The 24981-nt window shown below is 36.7% G+C and overlaps 1 protein-coding gene and 1 pseudogene across 2 annotated transcripts in view; both read right to left on the bottom strand.

Annotated features, from left to right (window-relative positions):
- The window catches only part of Appbp2 (amyloid beta precursor protein binding protein 2), a 60644-nt gene that overhangs the window by 24534 nt on the left and 11129 nt on the right, over window positions 1-24981 (bottom strand). Inside the window, exons 2-4 of one of the 2 annotated variants that reach the window (XM_004870387.4) lie at window positions 17305-17393; window positions 11952-12103; window positions 8066-8189 (exon numbers count right to left, since the gene is read on the bottom strand). In XM_004870387.4, coding sequence (XP_004870444.1) covers window positions 8066-8189; window positions 11952-12103; window positions 17305-17393 — 365 coding nt within the window. The remainder of the gene's footprint in view (window positions 1-8065; window positions 8190-11951; window positions 12104-17304; window positions 17394-24981) is intronic. The other variant, XM_021248668.2, reaches the window with a different exon arrangement.
- LOC110346850 (ATP synthase F(0) complex subunit k, mitochondrial pseudogene) lies at window positions 17404-19695 on the bottom strand (annotated as a pseudogene).

Here is a 24981-nt window from a genome sequence, read left to right as displayed (position 1 = left end):
TGGCCTTGAACTCACTATGTAGCCCAGGCTGGCCTCAACTCATGTCGATCCTCCTATCTCAACCCCTCAAGTGCTGGGATTACAGGCATGAGCCACCATGTCCAGCTCATACGAACCATTTTTTTTGTTTTTGTTTTTGCAGTACCGGGGATGGAACTCAGGACCTTGTGCTTGCGAGGCAGGTGCGGTGCCACTGAGCTAAATCCCCGGCCCTACATGAACCATTTTTAAGTGTAGAATTTAGTGACATTAATTATATTCATCATGTTATATAACCATCAGCACCATCCGTTTCCAAAACATTTTCATCATCCCAAGAAACTAACCATTAAGCAAGAGCTTCTCATTCTCCTTTATTCCCTGGTAACCTTTAATGTACTTTCTCTGAATTTCCCTAGATATTTCATAAGTGGAATCATACCAGTTATCCTTTTGTGTGTCTTTCAACTCACTTTGGATATTTTCCAGGCTCATTCATTTTGCAGTATATATTAGAACTGGCTGAATAATTTCACACACACACACACACACACACACAACTGCTTAATGTATTCCTATGCTGATAGATACTTGTCTTGTTTCCACCTTTTGGTTCACGTAAGCACTGGCATACACATCCTCAAGTTTCTCCTTTCAATTTTTCCAGGCCTGTACCTTGGAATGAAATTGTTGGGTTCCATGTAATTCTATGTTTAGCTTTTTGAATAACTGCCAAATTGTTTCTCAGCAGCTCCGTCATTTTACATTCACACCAACAGTGTACAAGATTTCCAACTTCTCCACATCTTTGTTAATACATGTTTTCTGTTAGTGCTGGGCATCAAACCAAGGGTACATCTTCAACCCCAATGTTTTATTGTAAGAATCCTAGTATGTGTGAACTAGCATCTCACTGTGTTTTACTTCCCTAATGAATGATATTGAATACCTTTTCATATATTACTGATCACTTACACATATTTTTAGAAAAACATCTATTCAAGTCCCTCACTCATTTTTGAAAATGGGTTATTTTACTGTTGAATAGTAGTTCCTGATACATTCTACATACCAGACCCTTATCTAACCAATAATTTGGTTTCTCGATAATGTCCTTTGATGTGAAATTTTATTTTGGTGAGTACTTTTATTTTTTCTATTCCAATATGGATGCCTCTTGTTTCTTTTGTTTACTTTGGCTAAAACTTGCAAAATAATGTTGAATATCACTAATGGGAATAAGCATCTGTATCTTGTTCCTATACTGAGAAAAACATCCAATCTGACACCATTGACTAAAAATGTAGGTATTTCATAAATGCTCTTTATCATACCGAGAAAGTTCCTTTGTACTCCTAGTTTCCTGAATGTTTTTTAATCACAAAAGGATATTTATTTTGTCAAATGCCTTTTCTGTGGCAATGGAAATGATCATGTTTTCTCTCCCTTCATTCCATTAATGTGATATATTATATTGACTGATTTTCTTATGTTCAATTACCCTTGCATTCCTGGAATAAATCTCACTTGGTTATGGTAAAAATTCTTTTTAATATTCTATTGAAATTGCTTTGTTAGTATTTTGCTCAGGATTTATTGGCCTATAATTATCTTGTGATGTCTTTTTTGGGCCTTCCTATCAGTGTAATGCTGGCCTCCTAAAATGACTTGAGATGTATTCTTCTTCAACTTCCTGGAAGAATTTAAGAAGGATTGGTGCTAATTCTTCTTTAAATGTTTGGGCGATTTTTAATCAGTAAATTCTTCTAGTCCTTGACTGTTAGGGGGTTTTTTTGGTACCAGGGATCGAACACAGGACCTTGCGCTTTCAAGGCAGGTGGAGGAACCACTGAGCTAAATCCCCAGCCCAGGTTTTTGATTATTTATTCTGTCTCTACTAGTTATAGTTCAGTTGAGAGTTTCAATTTCTTGGACCATTTAAATAGTTTGTACATTTCTAGGAATTTATTCATTATGACTACATTATATAATTTGTTGATGCACAAATGCTTATAGTATTTTTTTTTTGGTACTGGGGATCGAACCCAGGACTTTGTGCTTGTGAGGCAGAAGGCGGCACCACTGAGCTAAATCCCTGGCACCAGGATTTTTATTTCTGTAAGGTTAGCAGTATTGTTCTGAGTCTTGTTTCTAGTTGTTTTGTGTCTTCCTTCTCTCTTTTGTCAGTTTGGCATGGTTATATGCTGGGGAGGAAATCACTGCGAAATGTAGCAGACATTGCTAACTCCCAAACTAAGTATTTCTGCCTCCTCTTGCTTGGTGACAGAGCTCAACTTTGTTCAAGCAATGATTTCTTTCTCACAGGTCTCAGAGATAAGTTTAAACTTACTTCTGATTAGTTTAAACCCACACAGTGCTGTGTCTTATGGGCTATACTTGCCAGGGCAAGGGTCTTGTCCTTTAGGTCCTGCTTGCTAAATCCACAGTTCACCATTCAATATTTGACTCTGTTTTTAAATCTTACAACTGCTAACATGCACTCTTTCCCTTTGGGCTTCTTTGGGGATGGGGCACCAAAAGTGACTCCACAATTTACCCATCTATGATGCTTCGTTTCAGGTAGTTTTTATAATTGCTATAAGGCCCATGAAAAATTTAATATAGCTCACAAAAGTAACAGGACCAAGTTCTCACGACTGAAGTATTCTGGGGATTGGTAAAACGCGAAGTGTTCGGTGAGATCAGTACAATTTCACAACTCACTGCAACTACGCCTGGCAAGTTTATCTGGAACTTTGCCGCAGTCTCCAGGCACTCCATGCAGGGCTGGAGGCCATGAGGCCTGATGCCACCTTGGCCCCACTGATATGCTTCTTATATATACATGATCATCATAACTACCTCTGGAGTCATCTCGAGTTAGTTTCAGATAAAAACTTCCAGAGTGAAACTTTTACTTGTCTGAAAATTAGTAATTTTGCTCCTATGGATGATATAAGCAAAATTTTTTTCTAGCTAAGGAGGGGGGAAGACATACCTGTAACTCCAGCTACTAGAGAGGATGAAGGAGGATAGAAAGTTTGAACCCAGCCTGGACAATTTAGCAATATCCTGTTTCAAACTAAAATAAAAATTTAAAGGGGCTGGGGATTTAGTAGTAGAGCACTTGTTTAGCACACATTAAGTTCTGGATTTGATCCCCAGTACTGCAACAACAAAAACAAAAACAAAACACAAACTTTTCCAAAGCTACCAGCAACTATCTGCAAAGCATTAGGACTATTATACTTTTTCATTCCTCTATGGCAAGTAGAAACATTCATGATCTCTACAAATGAACCACTGACTGTATCATTTTCTTTTAAACTTTTTGAGACAGGGTCTTACTAAGTTGCTAAGTTGCCCAGGAAAGGCTTGAACTTGCAATGCCCTACCTTCAGTCTCCCAGAGTGCTAGGACTGCACGTGTGAGCCACCAAGCCCAGCCCTCACGGGATCACTTTCTGAAGTAATCTTTAAAATCCAGTTAGTGGAGTTGGATGTGCTGATGCACACCTGTAATCCCAGCACTCAGGAGGTGGAGGCAGGAGGATCTCTGTGAGTTTGAGGCCAGCATGGTTTACATAGTGAGTTCAAGTCCCGCCAGAGCTACACAGGGAGACCCTGTCTCAAAAACAAAACAAAACAAAACAAAAAAAGCAAAGATATCCAGCACTGATAAGGTCATGTCCTCTAGAATAATTCCAAATCTGTTAAACTTCATTACATTTTTTTTCCCTCTTTGGAAAAATGATAAGTCCTACTGCTTTGCAACCATGCCTAGGCCCCCATTTCATTTTTTAAAACAAAAATTTTGCCACATGGCCTCTATGAGCTTCTTGACATTACCAATGACCTAAGTTTCAGTTTAACATTTCTTCCCCAAATAGTTCTTTGTTGTTTAAAATAATGAATCTGAATGAACATCACATAAAATGGGAGACTTTGCAAGGCAACTCTCTTTATTAAGCAATGATTATCAGTGAGAAAAAAAACACTCAACTTTATCTTAATGTTTAAGAACGTGTTTTGGAGAATTTCAGAGTTTTATGTTATTTGGAAAATTTTTCTTTCATCTCCAGTTTGAAAAACATTCATACTTAAAATTTATTTAAAACTCCTAATTAGTTCTTCACTCTCTTCCTACTCCATTTACATGGAAGGCATATACTACAATATTTATTATTTACCACTGTTTCTATACCATCTTCCCCCTTCTTGAGACTTGTTATTATTGAACTATTATTTGGTTAGAGAAACTCCTTGAGTTTTCTCCTCAGATAAGATACACGGAAGTATACTGAGTTTTAGTATAATTGAAAATTCTTTCTTTTGTTCTAAAAGTTGGTGAGGTATAGTATTTTCTCTCAGCAATTGAGATATTGTTATAGTCTTTTATTTATCTTTGGATTTCAGAAAATTCAAACCACCCAGGACTCAGGGTTCTCTCCCAATCCAGATTCAAGTCTTTCTTCCAACAGTTCATGAAATTCTTTTTTTCATTTAAAAATATTAACAAAAAAAGTATTGAAGTAATACATGTCCATGGTCTAAAAATAAATAATAGAAAAGGATTTTTCTTTTGTTTGGCAGTAATGGTGAGTGAACCCAGGGCCTTCACACTGAGCTACAGCCCCAGCCCTTTTTTATATTTTGGGGACAGGGTCTTGTTAAGTCACTAAATTGCTCCAGCTGGGCTCGAACTGCTTCAGCCTTGGGATCACAGGTATGCGCTAACACACCCAGCTAGAAAAGGATTTAAAAGTAAGTTTGATCTGTCTCATCCCCACAAACCCAAAGGCAATCTCTGCTCTTAGATGACCTCTGACAAATCATGCTCACGGACTGATTAACCCCAGAGAAAAAGCTGGAAAGGGGGTTAAGGAGGAGCTTTTCGGTTATCTTCCAAGAAACTGCACTACTACAGTCAGTCCTCTATATTTGAGTGTTTCATGGATGGAAAATATTTGGAGGGAAGAGGGAATAGGACTTCACAGAAATAGGTACATTTCCTAAACAATATAGTATAACAACTATTTACAAGGCATTTACACTGTACTAGGTATTGTTCAGAAGTATAGAAAGGATGTGCCTCAGTTACACGCCAATGTTATGCCATCTTACATAAGGGGCATGAGCATCTGCCGGTTTCAGTGTTCACCGGAGTCCTAGGACCACGCATTCATGGATACTGAGGGACAACTACACTACATAGTAATTGTAGTTATTTCTAGGCAAGAGGTTAGGGACAATATTTATTTTCCTCTTCGTGGTTTTTTTGTATTTTCTGAATTTTTGTATTTTCTGAATTGTTTTTTGAATTTTCTGAATTTGTAATTTCTGAATTTTGTATTTTCTGAATTTGTTTTGCAACAGACATCTGTATGCAGAAAAAACAAAAATTATTAAACAGAAAGTGAGTAAAGGGAAACACAACAGTCTATAAGGAATAAAAAAGGACTAAAAAAGGGTACCAGGTTTAACCACAGGAGGCCAATTAGGCTCTCTGACATTTACTCCCTTTCAATGCCAGCCCGAGATTAGAAACTGCCTTTATAATACTGAACAGAAGAACACATTTCCATCAAGCTCAAAGCCCCTGGGATTGGCCAAAGGATTTCATTAGTATCTACTCTGCAAAATGGTTCTTTTCCAATTTAACTAAACACATGATGAATTAGAACCCTAAATTTCCTTCTGCCTAAAAAAATGCTAAGCTTGGGCCGGGGATTTAGCCCAGTGGTTTCACCGCCTGCTGCGCAAGTGCAAGGACCCGAATTCGATCCCCGGTACCAAAAAAAAGCAAAAAGCTAAGCTGAAAATATTAGTCACTTTTCAAATAATACTAAGTAGGTAACAAAAATATAAATTATACTAACTACATCTCTAACACTAAGAATTTGGCAAGTATACATGTGCAAATCCCAAAGACATCTGGGTTATTATTCACTGTATTATCTCAATATTCTCTTCCATTTCTTTCTTTATGGAGACCTCAGAGTTCATGCAAGGCATCAATACTATGTGGACAGTTTAAAAAGTTTTGTTCCCGGGCTGGGGATGTAGCTCAGCAGCACTGTGCCTGCCTGGCAAGCCCAAGGTCCTGAGTTCGATCCCTAGTATCAAAAAAATAAATAAATAAAAGTTTTGTTCCCCAAAAACATGAATAAAAAATAAAAGTTTTGTTCCCTAGAACATCTCACATGAGTTGAAGGATATACAGAACGTGTCATGGTATAAAAAACAGGCAAACAGCCTTCTGGGAAGGTTTTTTTCCCTGGTTTTAAAAAAGAAAAGAAAAAGCAGACTCAGCTGCCATGAGCCTTTTGCCCTTCCCTTCTTGCCTAGCACACTTGTAAACCCAATGATATGAGCTACAGTGATATGAGCATATGCTTGCAATTCAGTTACAACTAGAATCCTGGAAAGAAGTAAGTTTGTGAACCAAAGTACCACTGTATTGCTAAAGAAGACAAACAAGGAAAGAGAGAAAAGAGCCCTGGTCTTAAGAAAACTAACCCTCTAGGTTAGGCTAAAGCAAAATTTATATAGCAGCCTTAAAATTAGAAGAAACAAGTATCTGGGCAAAATAAATCATCTGATTTCAGTGAATGAAAATCAAACACATATGAAAATAAAATGCTAGTGGCTTTTCTGTTCCAAATAAACTAGTTCATGTACACAGAACCATTTCAACTCTCAAATCCCATATAAAACAGGCTATGCTGGGTACAGCAGCATATGTTTATAATTCCAGCACTCTGGTTGGCTGGTAGGAGGATCCCTGCCTGGGCAATTTAGCAAACTCCTAAGACCGTGACTCAAAAGAAAATAAATAAATAAAAAGGAAAAAGGGTTAAGGATGTACCTCTGTGGAAAGGCCTTGGGTTTAATACCCAGATATCCTCCCACCCCAAAATCTTGTAAGCAGAAGATGGATTATTTCCATCAGTACAACAATTTATAGGGCCAGATACTAATCCCTTTATAGTTTCTGCATACAATCCTATAATTTATCATTCAGTATTTCTAAAACATTATAAATTTATCTTTAGGATTTGAATGTTTCAGATAAGCCTTGCATAAAAAAGGGCAAATGAAATCCACAAAAATCTGAAACACAGGAAGAAAAGATAGCTTTACTCAATTTTAGCTTAAGTCAAAAAAGATTTTATAGAAGAATACATATTTTATCTCTGAAAGGGTTTGCATTTAACTAAATTGTCTCTAAAATATCTGCAAGGTATGGTGGTGCAACGCTTTGACCCTAGCACTTGGGAGGCTGAGGCAGGAGGATTGCTGAGTTTGAGGCCAGCCTAAGCTACATAGTGAGTTCAAGGCCAGACTGAACCACAGTTAGACCCTGTCTCAAAAAACAAAAGAAAAAACAAACAAAGAAAATGCTGGATCATTAGAGTGCAATAGCACACATCTTATGAGGCAGAGATATGAGAATTTTAAGTTTGAGATCAACCTGAGTGAAAGAGGCAACACAGAGAGACTGCCTCACAAAAAACTAAGGAAGGCAAGCAGGCAGCCAGGGAGAAAGGAAAGCTGTCCAAATCAAAATGGGGAGAAGAGAGAAAAACCCTGTATCAAAATATCTAGAGCTACATGTCACATATGCAGGAAAAATAAGGACAATAAAAGCTGAGGTATTTCTAGATCTGCTTGCCTTTCCTTTAAGTACTTCTACTAAATAAATAAATAAATAAACATATCTTTAAGGAAAACATTTATAAGTAAAATACTAATTTTGTGCACAATTAATGGAAATGTAAATAAAAAGAGTACAAACTATATCCAAGGAAAAAGTAAATTTCTTCACCTTTTTTAGCATCCACTGCCTCAGAGTTACTAGCACATAAGCATTTAATAAACATCTATTGAATAAATGAACACATAGACTCTATGAAAAAGCAAAAAGATTTAACTGTATTTTGGAGGTAGGAAGAAGAGGCTAGGCTACTGAAACTATGACACATAAGTATTATCTTTGAGATTTACTCAAATGTTGGAGTACAAGTAGATGAGCTAAAACTACAAAAGCGAGTAAGGATATAATTGTAGGCTCTGTTTCAAGATACCTCACACAGCACTCTACTGCGCGAAACCAATGAAGCATCTCATCATGTAGAGTACACAACTGAAGGCAGGACAGAAAAACTTTCTCAGCATCACTGTACCAGCCTGCATCCGAAAGGAAGCCACCTGAAGAACAAGAAAAACCAGTAACTTTTATTTAGTAAATTGCCAAAAGCTAAAATGCCGTATTTATAGTGAATATTATCTAAACTAAAAAACTGCATAATATCCGTTTTGTGCTTAGCCTGACGTTAGAGGACTGAAGCTGAGAATGTCACTTCAGTGGTGGAACACATGCATAGCACGAGTGAGGTCCTAGATTCAATCTCCAGCACCACAAATAAATGAAAAATTTTAAAATATCAATTGTGAGATGTTTATTAAAAAGTTCTGAATTAGAGGAATTAGGATGAGACCTTACATAAGGAAGAGTTTTAACCCTCTAAGGATAGTCTACGGCCTAAAATAACCAGAAAACAAAGTAATATACTGTGTTTTTTTAATCCTAAAGCACATTTTTTTATATTTTAAAATCTGAAATTAGAGATTTATGAGCTCATAAAACTGATAGTATTTTCTACTAAGTGGCAATATTTTTTTCTCAATAGTACAAATAATATGGTGTGTCATAATGTCAATGTCTAAGTCAGCTGGATGTGGTGGTACACACCTGTCATCCCCGCACTCTGAGCTGAGGCAGGAGGATCACTGTGAGTTCAAGGGCTTGAACTACATAGAGAGGCCCTGTCTAAAGCCCTCCCCCTAAATAATGTTTGAGTCAAAAAAATACTGCATTTTGCTTAGACTTGTGTTTTGTGTTTAATTAAAGCTACATGTAATCAAACAAATATTTTATTAACAGGAGAGAATTATGCTTTAGAACAATCTAGGGCCCTCACAAAAAGACTAAAATTATAAGGTTATTTGTACTAAGAACATATTGCATGATGTAATGGTTATTAGGCTGTCTCTTGACTTCAAATCTACCCCTCTTGACTGTTCTTTGATGCTGAGACAACGTTCTGCAAACCACTTTTCTCCTTAGCCAGCTCTCTGTCTGTTAGGCTCCACCAACAGGAAGCGCTAGAGAGGGATTGCAAGACAAGAGAAGAGCAAGGAACACTCCTTCCTACTGCAGACAGGAACACCCTAGGGTATGTTTCTTTACACCGGCAGGGGCAGTTCATTCCAGTAAGCAATAGTCAATTCCAAGGGCAGTTTTGCAAAGCCAGTTTCACAGCATCCTGTCAGCAACATCAGAACAGCTAGCCAGTCACTAACTCTCAGGCTCCCTACGATGGGGCCCCTTTTCAGAGCTCACAGGCAGTGGTACCAACCTAGCATGAGAGTCCTGGAGGTGGTACTGTTCACAATACCCTAGTTTTCCCTTTTTGGTTTTTGGAGTCTCTGCTCTTGGATAAAAATTTGTTGTATTACAAAAAAATTTGTTGGGCCGGGGATTGATCTCAGTGGTTTTGCCACCTGCTGCTCAAGTGCAAGGACCCGAGTTCAATCTCCAGTACCAAAAAAAAAAAATTTGTTGTATTAAACTCCACTTCCATACTATGATACAGATAGACCTTGAAGATGTTATGCTAAATGGAACAAGCTAGTCACAGAGTCCATATTATTTTCTGAGTCTGTTATTATGAAATGTCTAGAGTAGGCAAAGTCTACAGAAACAAAGCAAACTGACAATTGCCTAGGGTCGGGGGAAATGAGGAATGACTGCCAATGAGTGTGAATTTCTTTTGGGGATGATGACAAGGCTCTAAAGCTTAACTGTGGTAATGTTTGAATAATTCTACAAACATACTAAAAACCACTGAGGGGCCGGGGATTTAGCTCAGTGGTTTCACTGCCTGCTGCACAAGCGCAAGGACCCGAGTTCAATCCCTGGTACCAAAAAAAACCCCACTGAAATGTATACTTTATATAGGCCAATTGTGTACTATATGAATTATATCTCAATAAGGTTGTTACTTTAAAAATTATCACTGTATGTTTCTAGAATAAATTTTTTTCATTTTGTAGATAATTTTAAGATATTAAAACTGACGATATAACTGAATTTGCTGGGATCTGTATCTATCTGAGATTTCTATCTCATTACAGTGGCCAGGTTGGTATAAGTATATATAGAGGTGACAGAAAACCTCAAGGTACACTAGCTTTCCTATTTCTTATTTGCCTTGGTACTAAATTTCTCCCACACAGATTTTTACATGACCATCTACAGCTACAGGGATGCCATCCTTTTTTTTTTTTTTTTTTTTTTTTGAGACAGAGTCTCCTATGTAGTTCAGGCAGACATCAAACTCGCTGCGAGCCTCCTGTCTCCGCCTCCCAAGTACTGGGATTACATGTGTGTACCACCACACTGGCTTTTCGTTGTTGTTGTTCATCTTTCCTATTAACCAAATTCAGTCTATGGCCATACCACCCTGAACGTGCCCAATCTCATCTGATCTTGGAAGCTAAGCAGGGTTGGGCCTGGTTAGTACTTGCATGGGAGAAATTAACCAATTTTCAATTTTCAGAGACATTCTTTAGGCAATTCTTTGTTGTAATGTATAGTTCATGAGGCTATTAAAGGATAAATGCTAAGAAGTCTTTTCAGAAAAGAATGGTCTTAAAGACTTGGATGTGGTAGCACATGCTTATAATCCCAGCACTCTGGGAGACTCAGGCAGGAGGACCAGAAGTTCAAGTCCTGTCTGGGCAATTTAGCAAGACCCTGTCTAAAAACTAAAAAGGAGCTAGAGATGTAGTTCAGTGGTAGAGTGCCTCTTGGTTTGATCCATACTGACACACAACCATACACACAGACACACACACACACACACACACACACACACACGCAAATGTTCTGAAGTTGCAACAGCAAATAGGAGACCACTACAAAACAATGTTCTAAGACTGAAGGAAATGATCATGAAATTCTGTCTGTAAACCATGTGCACACATGTGAGAGAAAACATGCACATGCACACATTAATGTGAGGCTAAAAATAATACTCTTATCCTGGTAGTGGTGCAGGTTATGAATATATGAAACCAACTGCATAGAAACACATACACACACAAATAAATGCATGCAAAAACTGGTGATAACTAATAAGGTCTAATCTAAATACCAATCTAAATATTCTGGTTTTTATATTGTCCTACAATTATTTAAGATGTCACCACTGGGGAAAGCTGGAGAAATGTTTCACAGGACTCTAGGTAGCCCTTTTACAACTTCTTGTGACTGTACAGTAATTTAAAAATAAAAAAAAAAATTTTAAATCAAGAAGTTAGCAAGAACTTTAAAAATAACTCCCTGAAATATACAGATCTATATACATTTGTGAAAACCATATGTTACATAAGCAATAAACAATATTTTTCTGTATGTGTAGCATATAAAGCTTTCATGTTTTCATTATCCTCATAACGTCTCCATGAAAAAATTCAGAATAATCCTCATTTTAGCCATGAGAAAACTAAGGCCCCCAAAGGATCTGGGTCACAGCATGACATGGTAGAAAGATATGTGCTTTGTAGTTATACAGTCACAAGATTTTAAACTCAGCTCACTACTAGCTATATGATGGATTTATTTACTCAACTTCTCTGAGTCTATTTCCTCATATGTGAAATGGTATTAATACCACCACTTCACTGGAAGGGAAGGAGGATTTAGGAAGACACCATTTAAATACCTACTGTAGTGCTCGGCACAGGCTTAAATGTCCAATACATCACACGCCTTTCTTCTGATATTTTCTTCATGACCTCCCTGTGCAGACTTTGGGAAACTCCCAGAAGAATCCTTTACTGTTAGAAGGTTTAATTCTGAGTCTGCACAGGGTAAAACTCTCCCATATTTTTACTGTTACATACCTAGAACAAAGCCAACTTGAATTGCTTTTTCCTTTACTGCCGCATCTGATTCTGCTATGTAAGAGCACCGTCTACTGAATGAGTAGGCCAGGACTGAAGCAACTTTAACACCATGATCCATCAAAGCCTGAAAACAATGATGAAGCAAATGTCTGAAAGAGAAGGAAGGATTATTTGACAGAGACATCTTATTTTTGTCCTTTTAGAAAGCTGATTTCTCTGTAAAAGAATACTGTACTACCATTATTCTTCAAGATGGAATGAGATAAAGAAAGTGTTTGCCCTGTGAGTTATGAGGCTATGGTAATTCCAAAGTTACCCTGAAATGGCACAGTGGTGTATGCTTGTAATGCCAGCACTTTAGGAGGCTGAGGAAGGAGGATCTGAAATTCAAGCCCAGCAAGGCCCTGTCTCAAAAATAAAGAAGAACGAGAAATTAGAGATATTTATAGCTAAATGGATGCATACTGAGGCCATCCTCTTAAGTGAAATAAATAGGACACACGTGTAAATACCGAATAGTTTCTCTAGTGTGAGAAACTGAAAGTGTAAATAAGGATTAAAATGAATAACTGATAATTTGAAATAGAAAAAGGTCTAAAGGTGTAGGGGTGGTGGGAGGGGAAGGGAAAAGGAAAGAAGGGAAAGGAGAAATTATGAGATAAGAAAAAAATGGAAATGAAATCTATGTAAATAGGGAAGGGTGGAGGGGGTGAAGGGCACACAGTAATGGGGAAAAAAAAATAAACCAAGATACACCATGTACAGGTACAAGCACCCAATGATAAATGTAAATGTACTGTATACCTAAAATGTACCAATAAAAGAATAAAATATTTTTTAAAATAATAAAAAATAAAAAACCATTGGGATGTACCTCAGTGCAAAGGCCCTGAGTTTAATCCCCAGTACAAAAAAAAAGCCTGATTATCTTTTTCTTTTGGTACAGGGGATCGAACTCGGGTCCTTGCGCTTGCACAGCAGGCAGCGAAACCACTGAGCTACATCCCTGGCCCCTTAAAGCCTGATTATCTTTACTCAGTTCATCACTGAATGATTCTGTAACACTCAGGAAATGCACACAGTATGCAACTTGATAGCAACAAAAGACGAAGCTAACTTTTAAAATCAGCTCTGAAAAATCAATTATAACTCAACAATAAAGACAACCCAATTAAAACAGGCAGCCAGGTACAGTGGTGGAAGTCTGTAATCCCAGCTACTCTGGAGGCCGAGGCAGGAATATCCAAAGAAGATGTATCAAAGGCAATAAACACAAGATATTATGCTTAATATCATTAGTGATTAGGGAAATGTAAATCAAAATCATAGTAAGATACCACTTAGTACCCAACAGAATGGGTATAATTTATTTTTAAAGTGCTGGCAAAGTGAACAGGGTGATGCATGCCTTTAAGCTCAGCTACTCAGGAAGCTGAGACAGGAGGATCCCAAGATTGAGGCCAGACTGAACAATTTAGCATGACTGTCTCAAAAATGAAAAGGGTTGGGGATAGAGTGAGGTACTGTGTTGAAAGAGAGAGAGAAAGAGAGAGAAACAAGTAAAAACAACCCAAATATTCATCAACAGATGACTAGATTAGTAAAAGAGTATTATCCTCACAATGGAAAATTATCCAACCATACAAAAGAAAGTAGACCAGGCGTGGTGGCACATGCCTATAATCCCAGAACTCAGGAGGCTGAGGCAGGAGGATCACCATGAGCTCAACGCCACCCTGAACTACACAGTGAGATCTGTCTCAAAAAAAAAAAAAGTAGTGTGGACATAAACATCTTAAAATGTTATGTTAAGCAGAAGAGTCAATAAAAAGACTATATCTGGTATGGCTGCATTTATATAAAATATCTAGAATAGGCAAATCCAGAGACATAAATTTTTTTGGTACCAGGGATTGAACTCAGGACCTTGTGCTTGCAAGGCAGGCAGCAGAACCACTGAGCTAAATCCCCGGCCCAAGAGACAGAAATATTAATGGTCAGCCAGGATCCAAGGATGACAGGAAATAAGGGTGACTGTTACTGGTTTCCTTTTGGGGCAAGGAAATGTTTTGGAATTAAGATAGTGATGGAGGGCCGGGGATTTAGCTCAGTGGTTCTGCCGCCTGCCTTGCAAATGCAAGGATCTGAGTTCGATTCCCGGTACCAAAAAAAAAAAAAAAAAAGATAGTGATGGTCGTGAAGTCTTGTGAATATACTAAAAGCTACTGGGTGTTACAATTTAAGATGGCAAATTTTATTATATGTGAACTATAACTCATAAAGAAATCTTTAAAAAACAAAACTGTAAATAACAGAGGCATTGCTTTGGATAAAGGGAAAAAAGATCAAGTTATTTCCTTTTAGTCTCACAAATAACACTTACCAAGGCTTTGGACTTATGAAAAATAACCTAAGAGATGAAAGAGGTATTTTCCACTAAACCTATTACAGGGCTGGGGATTTAGCTCAGTGGTTTTGCTGCCTGCTGTGCAAGCACAAGGACACAAGTTCAATCATTGGTAACAAAAACCAAAACAAAACAAAAAACCTATTACAATGGCTATATTCAGAACTGCAGTCATTCAAATCTTAGAAAGCTAACCTTTATTTAAACAGTATTTTTAAAAAGCTTTTCTATAATTTTCCTTTGCCAAAATTGAGATCTTCTTTCCTATTTTTAAGACTTATTTATTTATTTTTGGGTTTTTTGAGACAAAGTCTTGCTATGCAGGGCCTTGAATTCACCATGTAGCCCAGGTTGGCCTCCAATTTGCAGAGATCTTCCTGCCTCAGACTCCCAAGTGCTGGGATTATTGGAGTACGTCACTCCTATACGTCACTAATTTTAATTAAGCAACCAAGAGGTTTTTCTGTTTTCTTAGTATATAGGCCACATGTCAGTCATCCTTGAATGCTAAATTCATTTTATTTACTCATCTATTTATCTTATTATCCCTCTATAAAAATACAGTCTCCATGAAGAAAGGACCTTAAAGTTCATATCCACTGCTGTATTCCTGGCATCTAGAACTGTACCTAGCACATACAGTAGTAGACATTCAACAAATATTTATTTAATTTGCTGAACAAATGAAACAACTTGACAATATTCATATTAGAGATTAGAAGTATTCTGTGAAAGCATATTCTTATTCTTTTAGAAATGTGGCTTATGAAAAAGGAATGGCAGTGAAGGCAAATTTAGGGAAGAATGCAAAAGAGTACAATCAGAGGTCAGATCATCTCTTCTCCTACTTCACAATACTTACAATGGGCAAGATGAATTCAGTCTCCCTTTCTTGAATTCAAAAAGCTCACCTGCCAGAGTACTGACTTTCCAAAGGAGGAGGAGCAGGATGAACAAATTCTATCCTTTTTGTCACAAAGCTTTATTTGGACTCCACAATTACTGTGACAATACTTTTCCTACACTCTCTGTATCATGTTAGCTGGTACTCTTCCAGTATTAACTCTTAAAAATGTTTTCAAATTGTACTTCTAGGTATATCTAATAAATATACAACATATGTTTGTTCACCAAAAGACACATATAAGGGTAATCACAGTAGCACTATTTACTTGTTTATTGTTTTGTTTTTTATTTTTGGAGACAGGATCTTGCTACACAGTCCTGGATGGCCTGGACCTTGCAATCATCCTGCCTCAGCCTAAGTGCTGGAATTATAGGCATGTGCCCCCACACCTATGGTTAGCACTGTTCATAACAGGTAAAAATGAAACAACTCAAGTGTTCAACAATAACAGAATGAATAATGGTATGGAACGGAGCACTGTACATATACAGAGATGAGAATGAACGAAGTCCAACAAAGGTGATTCTCAGAAACATAATACTGAGCAAACAAACAAAACAAAAAAATGTACACAAAAGGGCATACAGCATATGAATTCATCTAAAACAAGCAAAATGAACCTTGTCAGGAGGGGAACTAGTGACTAAAAAGAGTATATACTATATAAGCCTAATTATCTAAAACAAGCAAAATGCCCCAACCCAGGAGCAGGGGAAGTAATAACTGGAAAAAGCATGACAGAGCTTCTGGGGTTCTGGTAACAACTGCAAGTAAATTAACATAATGTAGAGTAAAATAATACCAGATATATGGAAAAAACAAGTTCAACGAAGCAATTTTATAGATTTATATTGGCACTGTAGTTATAAAGGCAAGATTATTCTATTCTTAGCTTTCTGAAATGATCATATTTAAGAAATACTTTCCAATTATGTAAGAAATAGTAAAAACTAAATGCTACTTTAAAATGAGTTTATGGAAAATATTATGGTAGTTTCTCAAAAACTTTAAAACAGAATTAACACATGATCCAGCTGTTTGGTATATATAACCCCCCAAAAATACTGAAAGCAGTGATTCAAAGAGTACTTTGTACACCTATATTGACAGAAGTATTATTTATTTATATTAGCCAAATGGTGGAAATGCCTCAAATATCCACTGATAGACGGATAAACAAAATGTAGCATATACATACAGTGGATTATCTAGCTTTATACAGGAACAAGGGCAGGTATGGTATGAGTTCAATGGTACAGACCTCGCCTACCATGCACAAAGCCCTGGGTTCAATTCCCAGCACAATAGAAAAAAAAGAAAAGAAAGAAATTCTGAGATGTTATCACATAGCTTAGCCTTAAAAACATTATGATAAATGATGGGTCGGGGATTTAGCTCAGTGGTTTCGCCGCCTGCTGCGCAAGCACAAGGACCTGAGTTTGATGCCCGGTACCAAAAAAAAAACAAAACACAGAGTTAAGTGAAAAAATTTCAGTAAAAACATTATGATAAATGAAATAAAACCAACACAAATGGACAAATATTATAGGATTACACTTCTATGGGATATACCTAGAGTATTCAAACTCACACAGACAAACAGAATGGCGGTTACAGCACTAGGGGAGGAGGAAATGGGAAGTTATCATTTAATGGGCACAGTTTTTGTGTGGAATGATAAAAACATTCTGTAAGTGGATACTGTATTGCTGCATAACAAGGTAAATGTATTTAATGTTACTGAATTGTACACTTAAAAATGTTGTGTATATTTTACCAGTTTTTAAAAAGAACTTACCTTTTGTAACCACTGTGGAAATCATTGTGGAGATTCCTCAAAAAACTGAAACTAGAGGTTCCATCTGACCCAGCTATTACCCTTCTTGGTATCTTCCCAAAAGAATTAAAAACATCATACCACAGCGATGTATGTACGCACATGTTTATAGCGGCACAGTTTGAATACGATTATAATGTATACCTAAAATGTACCAATAAACTTAATGAATAAAAAATAAATAAATAAAAGATCTTACCTTTTATCCAAAGCTCTCAATACTTTAGCAAAAACTTCCAATTCACAAAATTCACTGCCCAATTGACATAATCGTCCCTGCTGGTAAAGCTGAAATAAAAAATGAAAAATTATTTTTCAATTTATAACCATCCCTCCATTTTTAAAAGTTTTTCTTCTTTCTTAAGGGGAGTTAAACTAGCGTTTGAGACTAGTATAGCTTTTGAAACTAGCATTTTGTATATGTAACATATTGTAAGTAAATATTTGTATAACAGATATACTATTATAAGTATTGTACTGTACTGGCCTGTTAAAAATAAATGAGCAATTAAATTTTTTTTTAATTTAATTTCTACTTTATTTGATGAACAGAATTAATGGATTTAATGAATAGTTTTAATGAATATGAGTCAGTCAGTTTGATTACATAATATCAAGAAAGATGCTTACAAGAAATGTAACATGAATATAAAATAGTTGTACATAACTGTTAAAACTTAATACTTATAAAACACTTAGAATGGTACCTAGAACTTGGTATATCACATAAAGCCCAATATAATTATATGCTTAGTCAAGAAACTGAAAATAAAAAAGGAAACTTAAAATCATAACCTTTTTCCTTAAATAAAACTGGACAGTTAATGTAAACATATCAAAATAAGGGACTGGGATGAGGCTCAGGGTTAGAGTGCTTGCCTAACATGTCTGAGGCCCTGAATTTGATCCTTAGCATTACAAAATAAGTAAATGAAACAAAAATAAAAACAAAGACATTGTCCAGAAAGCACAGCTGGTCAATATACTCCAATGGCGCTTCTTCAAACCATAAGAACTGTAAATCGCTTCTAGACATGATACTTCATAAGTACCCTAACAGTACTGCACATCTACAGCAATAAAGGATGGCAGGATTTCTAATCATGTCGTAATCATTTGTACATCCTCACCTTTTAGAATTGTTACCCTGAAGAATATTTTATTTATTTATTTTGGTACCGGGGATCGAACTCAGGTCCTTGCACTTGCACACAGGTGGCAAAACCACTGAGCTAAATCCCCAGCCCAGAAGAATATTTTAATAAATGCGTTAAACATTTATGTTAAATACATGCAGCACATGGTTAAAATGAGACAACTACTACTGCCCTTTTCTCCCCTGCCTTAATTTCAACAAATGCTTTTGAATTTAGATATGCCATAAATAATAGTGTCTTAGATTTACATATGCTACATATGTAATACAGTACCTTAGGAAGAATTCTGATATATTAATTCACTTTATGGTCTATATACTTAACACTTAGCTCAGCTGATGAGAACGGGGGTTTCAAAAACTGGTCAAGGTCTAGAGTCCATTCTCCAAATGAATCAGTCAACTTTGTTCATGGAAAACATACTACAAATTCAGCACACTCCTAGCATAAAGCATTAGTCATAAGAGAGGCTAGATCAAGTAAGGTGCATATATTAATGCAAATCCATAAAGGCTGCTGCAAAAAATCCCTGAAGACTGCTTAAAAAGACATGCTTAGAAAGGGCAGGCAGAAATGTTATCTTCATATAATGGTTGCATATTATATTAATATTAAAGCCTTCACAAGGAAAGATTTGCTATTCCTGGAAAGGTTTGTTTTTTAGCTACAAAAAATAAAGAGTTTCTGGGAATGTGCACAGTAAAATTCATTACTATTAATCACTGTCATATTCACTTGTCTATTAACCAAATACAGAACAACATAAGGAAAATAAAGTCAAGAATTTATAACCGAGTTTCTATTTGTGAGCTAAACAATGTGATAAACTTTTGATTTGGAGCTGATTTACAGATATCAAGATAAATATACACACATACTCCAAAAACACTGAGATTAAAAACTTAGCTTCTTACAAAAATAACTGACTTATCATTACTAAACTTAAGGCTCTTTTATAAGTTAGAAAAAATGAAAACAAGTTACATAACAATTTTGCCTGTACTCAATAGTTGAATAAAAACAATCAAATTCAATTTTATGTATTCTTTTTTTTTCCAGGTTCATAATTTATTGTACAAACTGAATATTACATGATGAGTGACAGCTCTTCCAGGCGCAGGAACTTCACAGATGAAGTCAGATACTGTAAAATCCTAGCATGCACAATGCCCTGGGTTTGATTCCCAGCACACTTCTGTTGTTTTCACAGCTAGCATTTTTGTTTTTTTAGACCTTAATTTGAAATACAAGATCATCAGACCAATGCCTCTATATGTGGCCAGTACACAATTCATTCTACCTGTGAGAGCGTAAGAGTTGAAATATTTTTTGATGCCAGTGAACTGGTACTGGGCGTCAGCTTCTGTACCTGCCAAGATTTCAATCTCACCAGAGCCACCAATTTTATGTATTCTTAAATGCAAAATATACCTTTAATAACTGAAAACTGTATGTCATACTAAATGAGATTTGAAAATATGCCCTGTAACAAAACAAATGTCAGCATTTTCTGTACTGAGATGTTTAATATTTCTAGGTAAAAATGGGCATAAATTATATATATATATATGTCTTTTTTGGGGGGTACCTGGAATTGAACTCAGGACCTTGCACTTGGGAGGCAGGTGGCGGCACCACTGAGCTAAATCTCAGCCCAAAATGGGTTTATATATATATTTTTTAATTCTTTCATTGGTACATTTTAGGTATACAGTATGTTTACATTTATCATTGGGTGCTTGTACCTGTACATGATGTATCCTAGTTCTTATTTTCCCCATTACCTGTGTGCCCTTCCCTATTTACATAGATTTCATTTCCATTTTTTTTTTCTCATAATTTTTCCTTTCCCTTCTTCCCTTTCCCCTTCCCCTCCCACCACCCCTACACCTTTGGACCTTTTCCTATTTCAAATTATCAATTATTCATTTTAATCATTTTAATCCTTATTTACATTTTCAGTTTCTCACACTAGAGAAATGATTTGGTATTTACACATGTGTGTTCTATTTATTTGAGTATGGCCTCAATATGTATCCATTTAGCTATAAATGTCTCTAGTTTTTCATTCTTTATGGCTGAGTAGTACTCCATTTTATCAAAAAACCACATCTTCTTTATCCAGTTTTCAGTTGATGGGCACTTGGGCTGTTTCCAGGCTTTAGCTATTACAAACTGTGCCACTGTAAACATGGGTGCACATAAATCACTGTGGTGTGATTCCTTTAATTCTTTGGGAAGATACTCATCAGGGGAATAAGTGGGTCAAATGGGACCTCTAGCCCTAGTTCTTTGAGGTATCTCCATACTGACTTCCACAGTGGTTGCACCAGTCTGCACTCCCACCAACAATGGAGAAGGATTCCTTTCTCTCCACATCCCCGCCAGCATTTGTTATTTGTTGATTTCTTGATAGCAGCCATTCTTTCTGGAGTAAGGTGGAATCTCAGTGTTGTTTTCATCTGCATCTCTTGAACAAAATGGGTTTATATTTAAACAAAGAGGGGATTGGGGTTCAGTGCCTGAACACTTGCCTAGTGTGAGGCCCTGGGTTAGAACCCAGTATGGAGGGGGGCGCTGAGGGAAGAGAGGGTAGTGATTCACTGATTTCATCCTTACCTTACCAAACTTATCCTAAACATGCAAATGTATTTATTTATTTATTTTTTTTTTTTTGTTACCGGGGATCGAACTTGGGTCCTTCTTCTTGTGCAGCAGGTGGGGAAACATGCAAATTTATAATCTCTATGAACCAAAGGAACTGCCGGACACCAGTTCAAATAAAATATCATTTAATCCTTATAGATTTTATATGAGCAAAGTACTGTACATAGTATTTTTCATAAATCAGTCAGCCTATCTTCTTATGGGTAAGGAAACTTGACGCATACAGAGTTCAATAGTCGGTTTAAAATCATACAATTAGAAAATGGTAAAGCAGGTATCTGGCCCCAGCAGTCTGTCCCTACATTTTCATTCTTACACTATCACGTTTCTTAAAGATAATGTAACAAGATATAAGAAAAAGTATAAAATGGACAATTTAAAACCTTTTCATAGAAAACAACAGCTAAAGATTAATCCCTTTCAAAGTATACATCTTGCAAGGGAGAAGGGGAAGGGAAAGAAGGGAATGGAATATGAGAAAATGAAAAAATGGAAACAAAGTCTTTGTAAATAGGGAGGGATGGAGGGGTTGAAGGGAGGGCAGGGGAAGGGGGAAAAATAAGAACCAAGAGATTATGTAAAGGTGCAAATTTCCAAAGATGAATGTTATTATATTGTATACCTAAAATGCACCAATTAAAAAATATATATATATATATTTTTTTTTTTACTGAGGATCGAACTTGGGTCCTTGCGCTTGTGCAGCAGGCGGCGAAACCACTGAGCTAAATCCCCAGCCTAGTATACATCTTATGAAGCAGATCTCAGAGAAGAAGAAACTGATTAAGGCTCTAGGTTCTATAATTCTCATACTTAATTTTTTTTTTTGGTACCGGGGATCGAATTCAGGACCCTGCGCTTGCGAGGCAGGCAGCAGCTCCACTGAGCTAAATCCCCAGCCCTCTCACACTTAATTTTTAAGATATGATTTATTTTAGTTCTTAGTTTACATTCTTTATCTACAGAATAATGAAGCTTTTAATGGGCTATCTTGACTACTTTTAGCTGTTAGTACCTCACAGAAAATAAGGAAAAATCAAATTATCTACCACCAAGCTAATGGAGAGTTCATTTAAAAGTGGCAAGAGGCTGGGGATTTAGCTCAGTGGTTACATTATCTTCAGAGATAAATACCTGCCCAAAGTGGGGAGTAAAACATCCAGAATTCTCCCACAATCTCAGCAAAAAGTCTTCCGTGAAAAGCTGAAACCTACAGGCTAGGACCCATGTTGAGGATGTAGTCAAAATTCATACTATCTACATAATGCTCATTTATAGACACTAAACCCAGAAACTGGCATGAAAAGCTGGTCTGTGGGCCAGGGATTTAGCTCAGTGGTTCCGCCACCTGCCTCGCAAGTGCAAGGTCCCGAGTTCGATCCCCAGTACCAAAAAAAAACCCAAAACACAAACAAACAAAGCTGGTCTGAAACCAAAGAAGTCCCCACAAAAACAAATGCAAAAACACCCAGGTGTTAAGGGATGATTATGAAATGTTTTATTATTGATCACTGAAATCTAGACTGCAGGACAAAGGAAGCTAGTTCAACAAATAAGCTGAACACAAAAACATCACCTCTAACCTCGCCCCACTTCCTAATATGAAATCAACTATAATATCCCCATAATCCATCCAACAGAGATGTAAAGCGAACCTACAGAGACTTAAGAGATATATCCCCACACTCAGGAGGCTGGGGCAGGATTGTGTGTTCAACACCAGCGTGGGCTACACAGTGAGAACCTTTTATAGGTGAGCGCTGGACAAACAGGGTTTATTATTTCATTCTATTATTGTATGCTTTTTTTTAATAAAAGATTTTAAAAATGTCTTGCAAATGTATCCTTTACCTCTAAAAAATAAAGTAACATTTTATTTTGATAAATGTCTTATTTTGACTTACAAAATAGACTTGACTAGCTAGGATGGTGGTGCACACTTGTCATCCTCGCACTCAGAAGGCTGAGGCAGGCGGATTACCCAGCCTGGGTTCCACAGTGAGTTCAAGGCCAGTGTGAACCACATAGTCTCCAAAACAAAAGACAGATTGATTTTTGTGGTGCTGTGAATTGACCCTAGGGCCTTCCAACTAGACTACATTCCTAGACTTTTTATTTTGACTCAGAGGGCCTAAGTCACTAAACTGCCAAGGTTGGCCTCAAACCTTCCATCCTCCTGCCTCAGAGTGCTGGGATTACAAGCATGTGCCATCAGGCCGAGGTAATTCACTTCTTATGCTCTAATCCGGAAATTTTCTCTTAGGCACCTGTGTTTTCCTAGAAACAAAATTTCAGTAAATAAAAATTTTCCCCAAACACTATTTCAGACTGATTCACACAGCACTAAACAAGCTATTTTTCTCCTTCTATCATATCCATGTTATTTTCCCTTTCCCTAATTTTGAGAATATGAGCTTTCTCTTGTATTTCTTGATCTGGCTAGCTAGTTTTCATTTTAAACAATCCCTTGGATTTCTCATTCACACTGATGAAATATTCTTTTTAAAGTTATCAATATTTAGGCCAGTGGTGGCAAACCTATGGCAACTGTGTTATTTTTCTTTTAAGACAAGATATTAATGTACGAGTTATTTTTTTCTGAACTAAACCTCAGTATTCAGATTTAATTGCAGTATTGGCACTTTGCAGTAAGTACGTGGGTTTTGGGTTGCAGTTTGGGCATTCACCTCCAAAAGGTTTGCCACCACTGATTTAGTAGGCTATTCCCCTCTTAATACATCTTGTGTCCCAGATATCTTATTCATTTTTTTTCCAGTACTGGGGCACCTTGTGAGGCGAAGCTAGCACTCTGCCACTGAGCTACACTACCACTCCCAAAATATCTTATTTTTTTAAAATGTATCTTACTTTTTTCAGTATATAGTTTTTCTGCTTACCAAAGTAATACATGGCCATAAAAGTATAAGCATTAGAAAAATATATAGAATGTGCATGTTCAAAGTGACTATAATCCTAATCCTTGACTAAACACCATTAAATTCTGTTCCATTCCTCTAAGTTTTTTCAATTCCTACAGAGAAACATATATTCCCCAACTTAAAACACACACACACACACACACACACACACACACACACACACTGCATTCTGCTATTCATTATTTTCCCCACCTGCTCTATTCTCTGGCATCTCTACTCCAGTGTGTAGAGAATTCTCATTCTTTGTAACTGCAGTTCCTGACTGATAAGTATACAATTGTTTTCCATTTTTTGCCATCATAAATAGTGTACTGAACAAACTTCAGTAGAATTTTCTGCACCCTCAACAAACTGTAGGAAAATTCTTTAAATGGTACTGTGGTTTAGTGAGTATGAATAATCTGAATTTTAAACTCTGACAATCTAATATGAAACCAGATGTTACTTTTAAAACTTTGTCTTGAAATATAACCCACATAAGATATGCAATTCATATTTTAAATGTAAAATGACAGATTTTCACAAAGTAAACACTGTAACCAGCATCCAGATCATGAAAGAGTATTATCAGAATCCCAGAAGCCTCCTCCCTTAGACCTGCAGAGTCACTATTACCCAGAGATAACCTCTCCTAATTTCAAACAATTTAATTTTGCCTGCTTTTAAACTTATATACACCAAATAGTAAGTTATACACCCACAACTTCCAATTGTGCACCAATGTAACATGGGACACACAGGACATTTTTTTTATTTATTTATTTAGGTACCAGGGATCGAACTTGGGTCCTTGTGCTTGAGCAGCAGGTGGCAAAACCACTGAGCTAAATCCCTGGCCCCACACAGAATATTTTAAATGAGAGAAACAATATTCAACATCTGCATTATTACACTGCTAGACTGCTATTCTACTTTCAATGATACCTTACACATATGAAGCTGTGTTTTCAGTGCTTGCTGCGATAAAAAGTACTATAATGTTAGGGAAAGTGGGAGGGGTAGGGGAGAGGAAAGAAGGGAAAAGAAACAATATGAGAAAAGGAAAAAAAATGGAAACAAAGTCTTTACAAATAGGAAAGGGTGGAGGGGGTGAAGGGAGGGCAAGAGAAGGGG

This window comes from Heterocephalus glaber, unplaced genomic scaffold (genome assembly GCF_053883595.1).
Source record: "Heterocephalus glaber isolate CG9 unplaced genomic scaffold, H.glaber_assembly_v1.0 deba00001564, whole genome shotgun sequence".
Lineage (NCBI taxonomy): Eukaryota > Metazoa > Chordata > Mammalia > Rodentia > Bathyergidae > Heterocephalus > Heterocephalus glaber.
The sequence above is the reverse complement of the archived record's forward strand: the minus strand, read 5'-3'. Positions and strand labels throughout refer to the sequence as shown.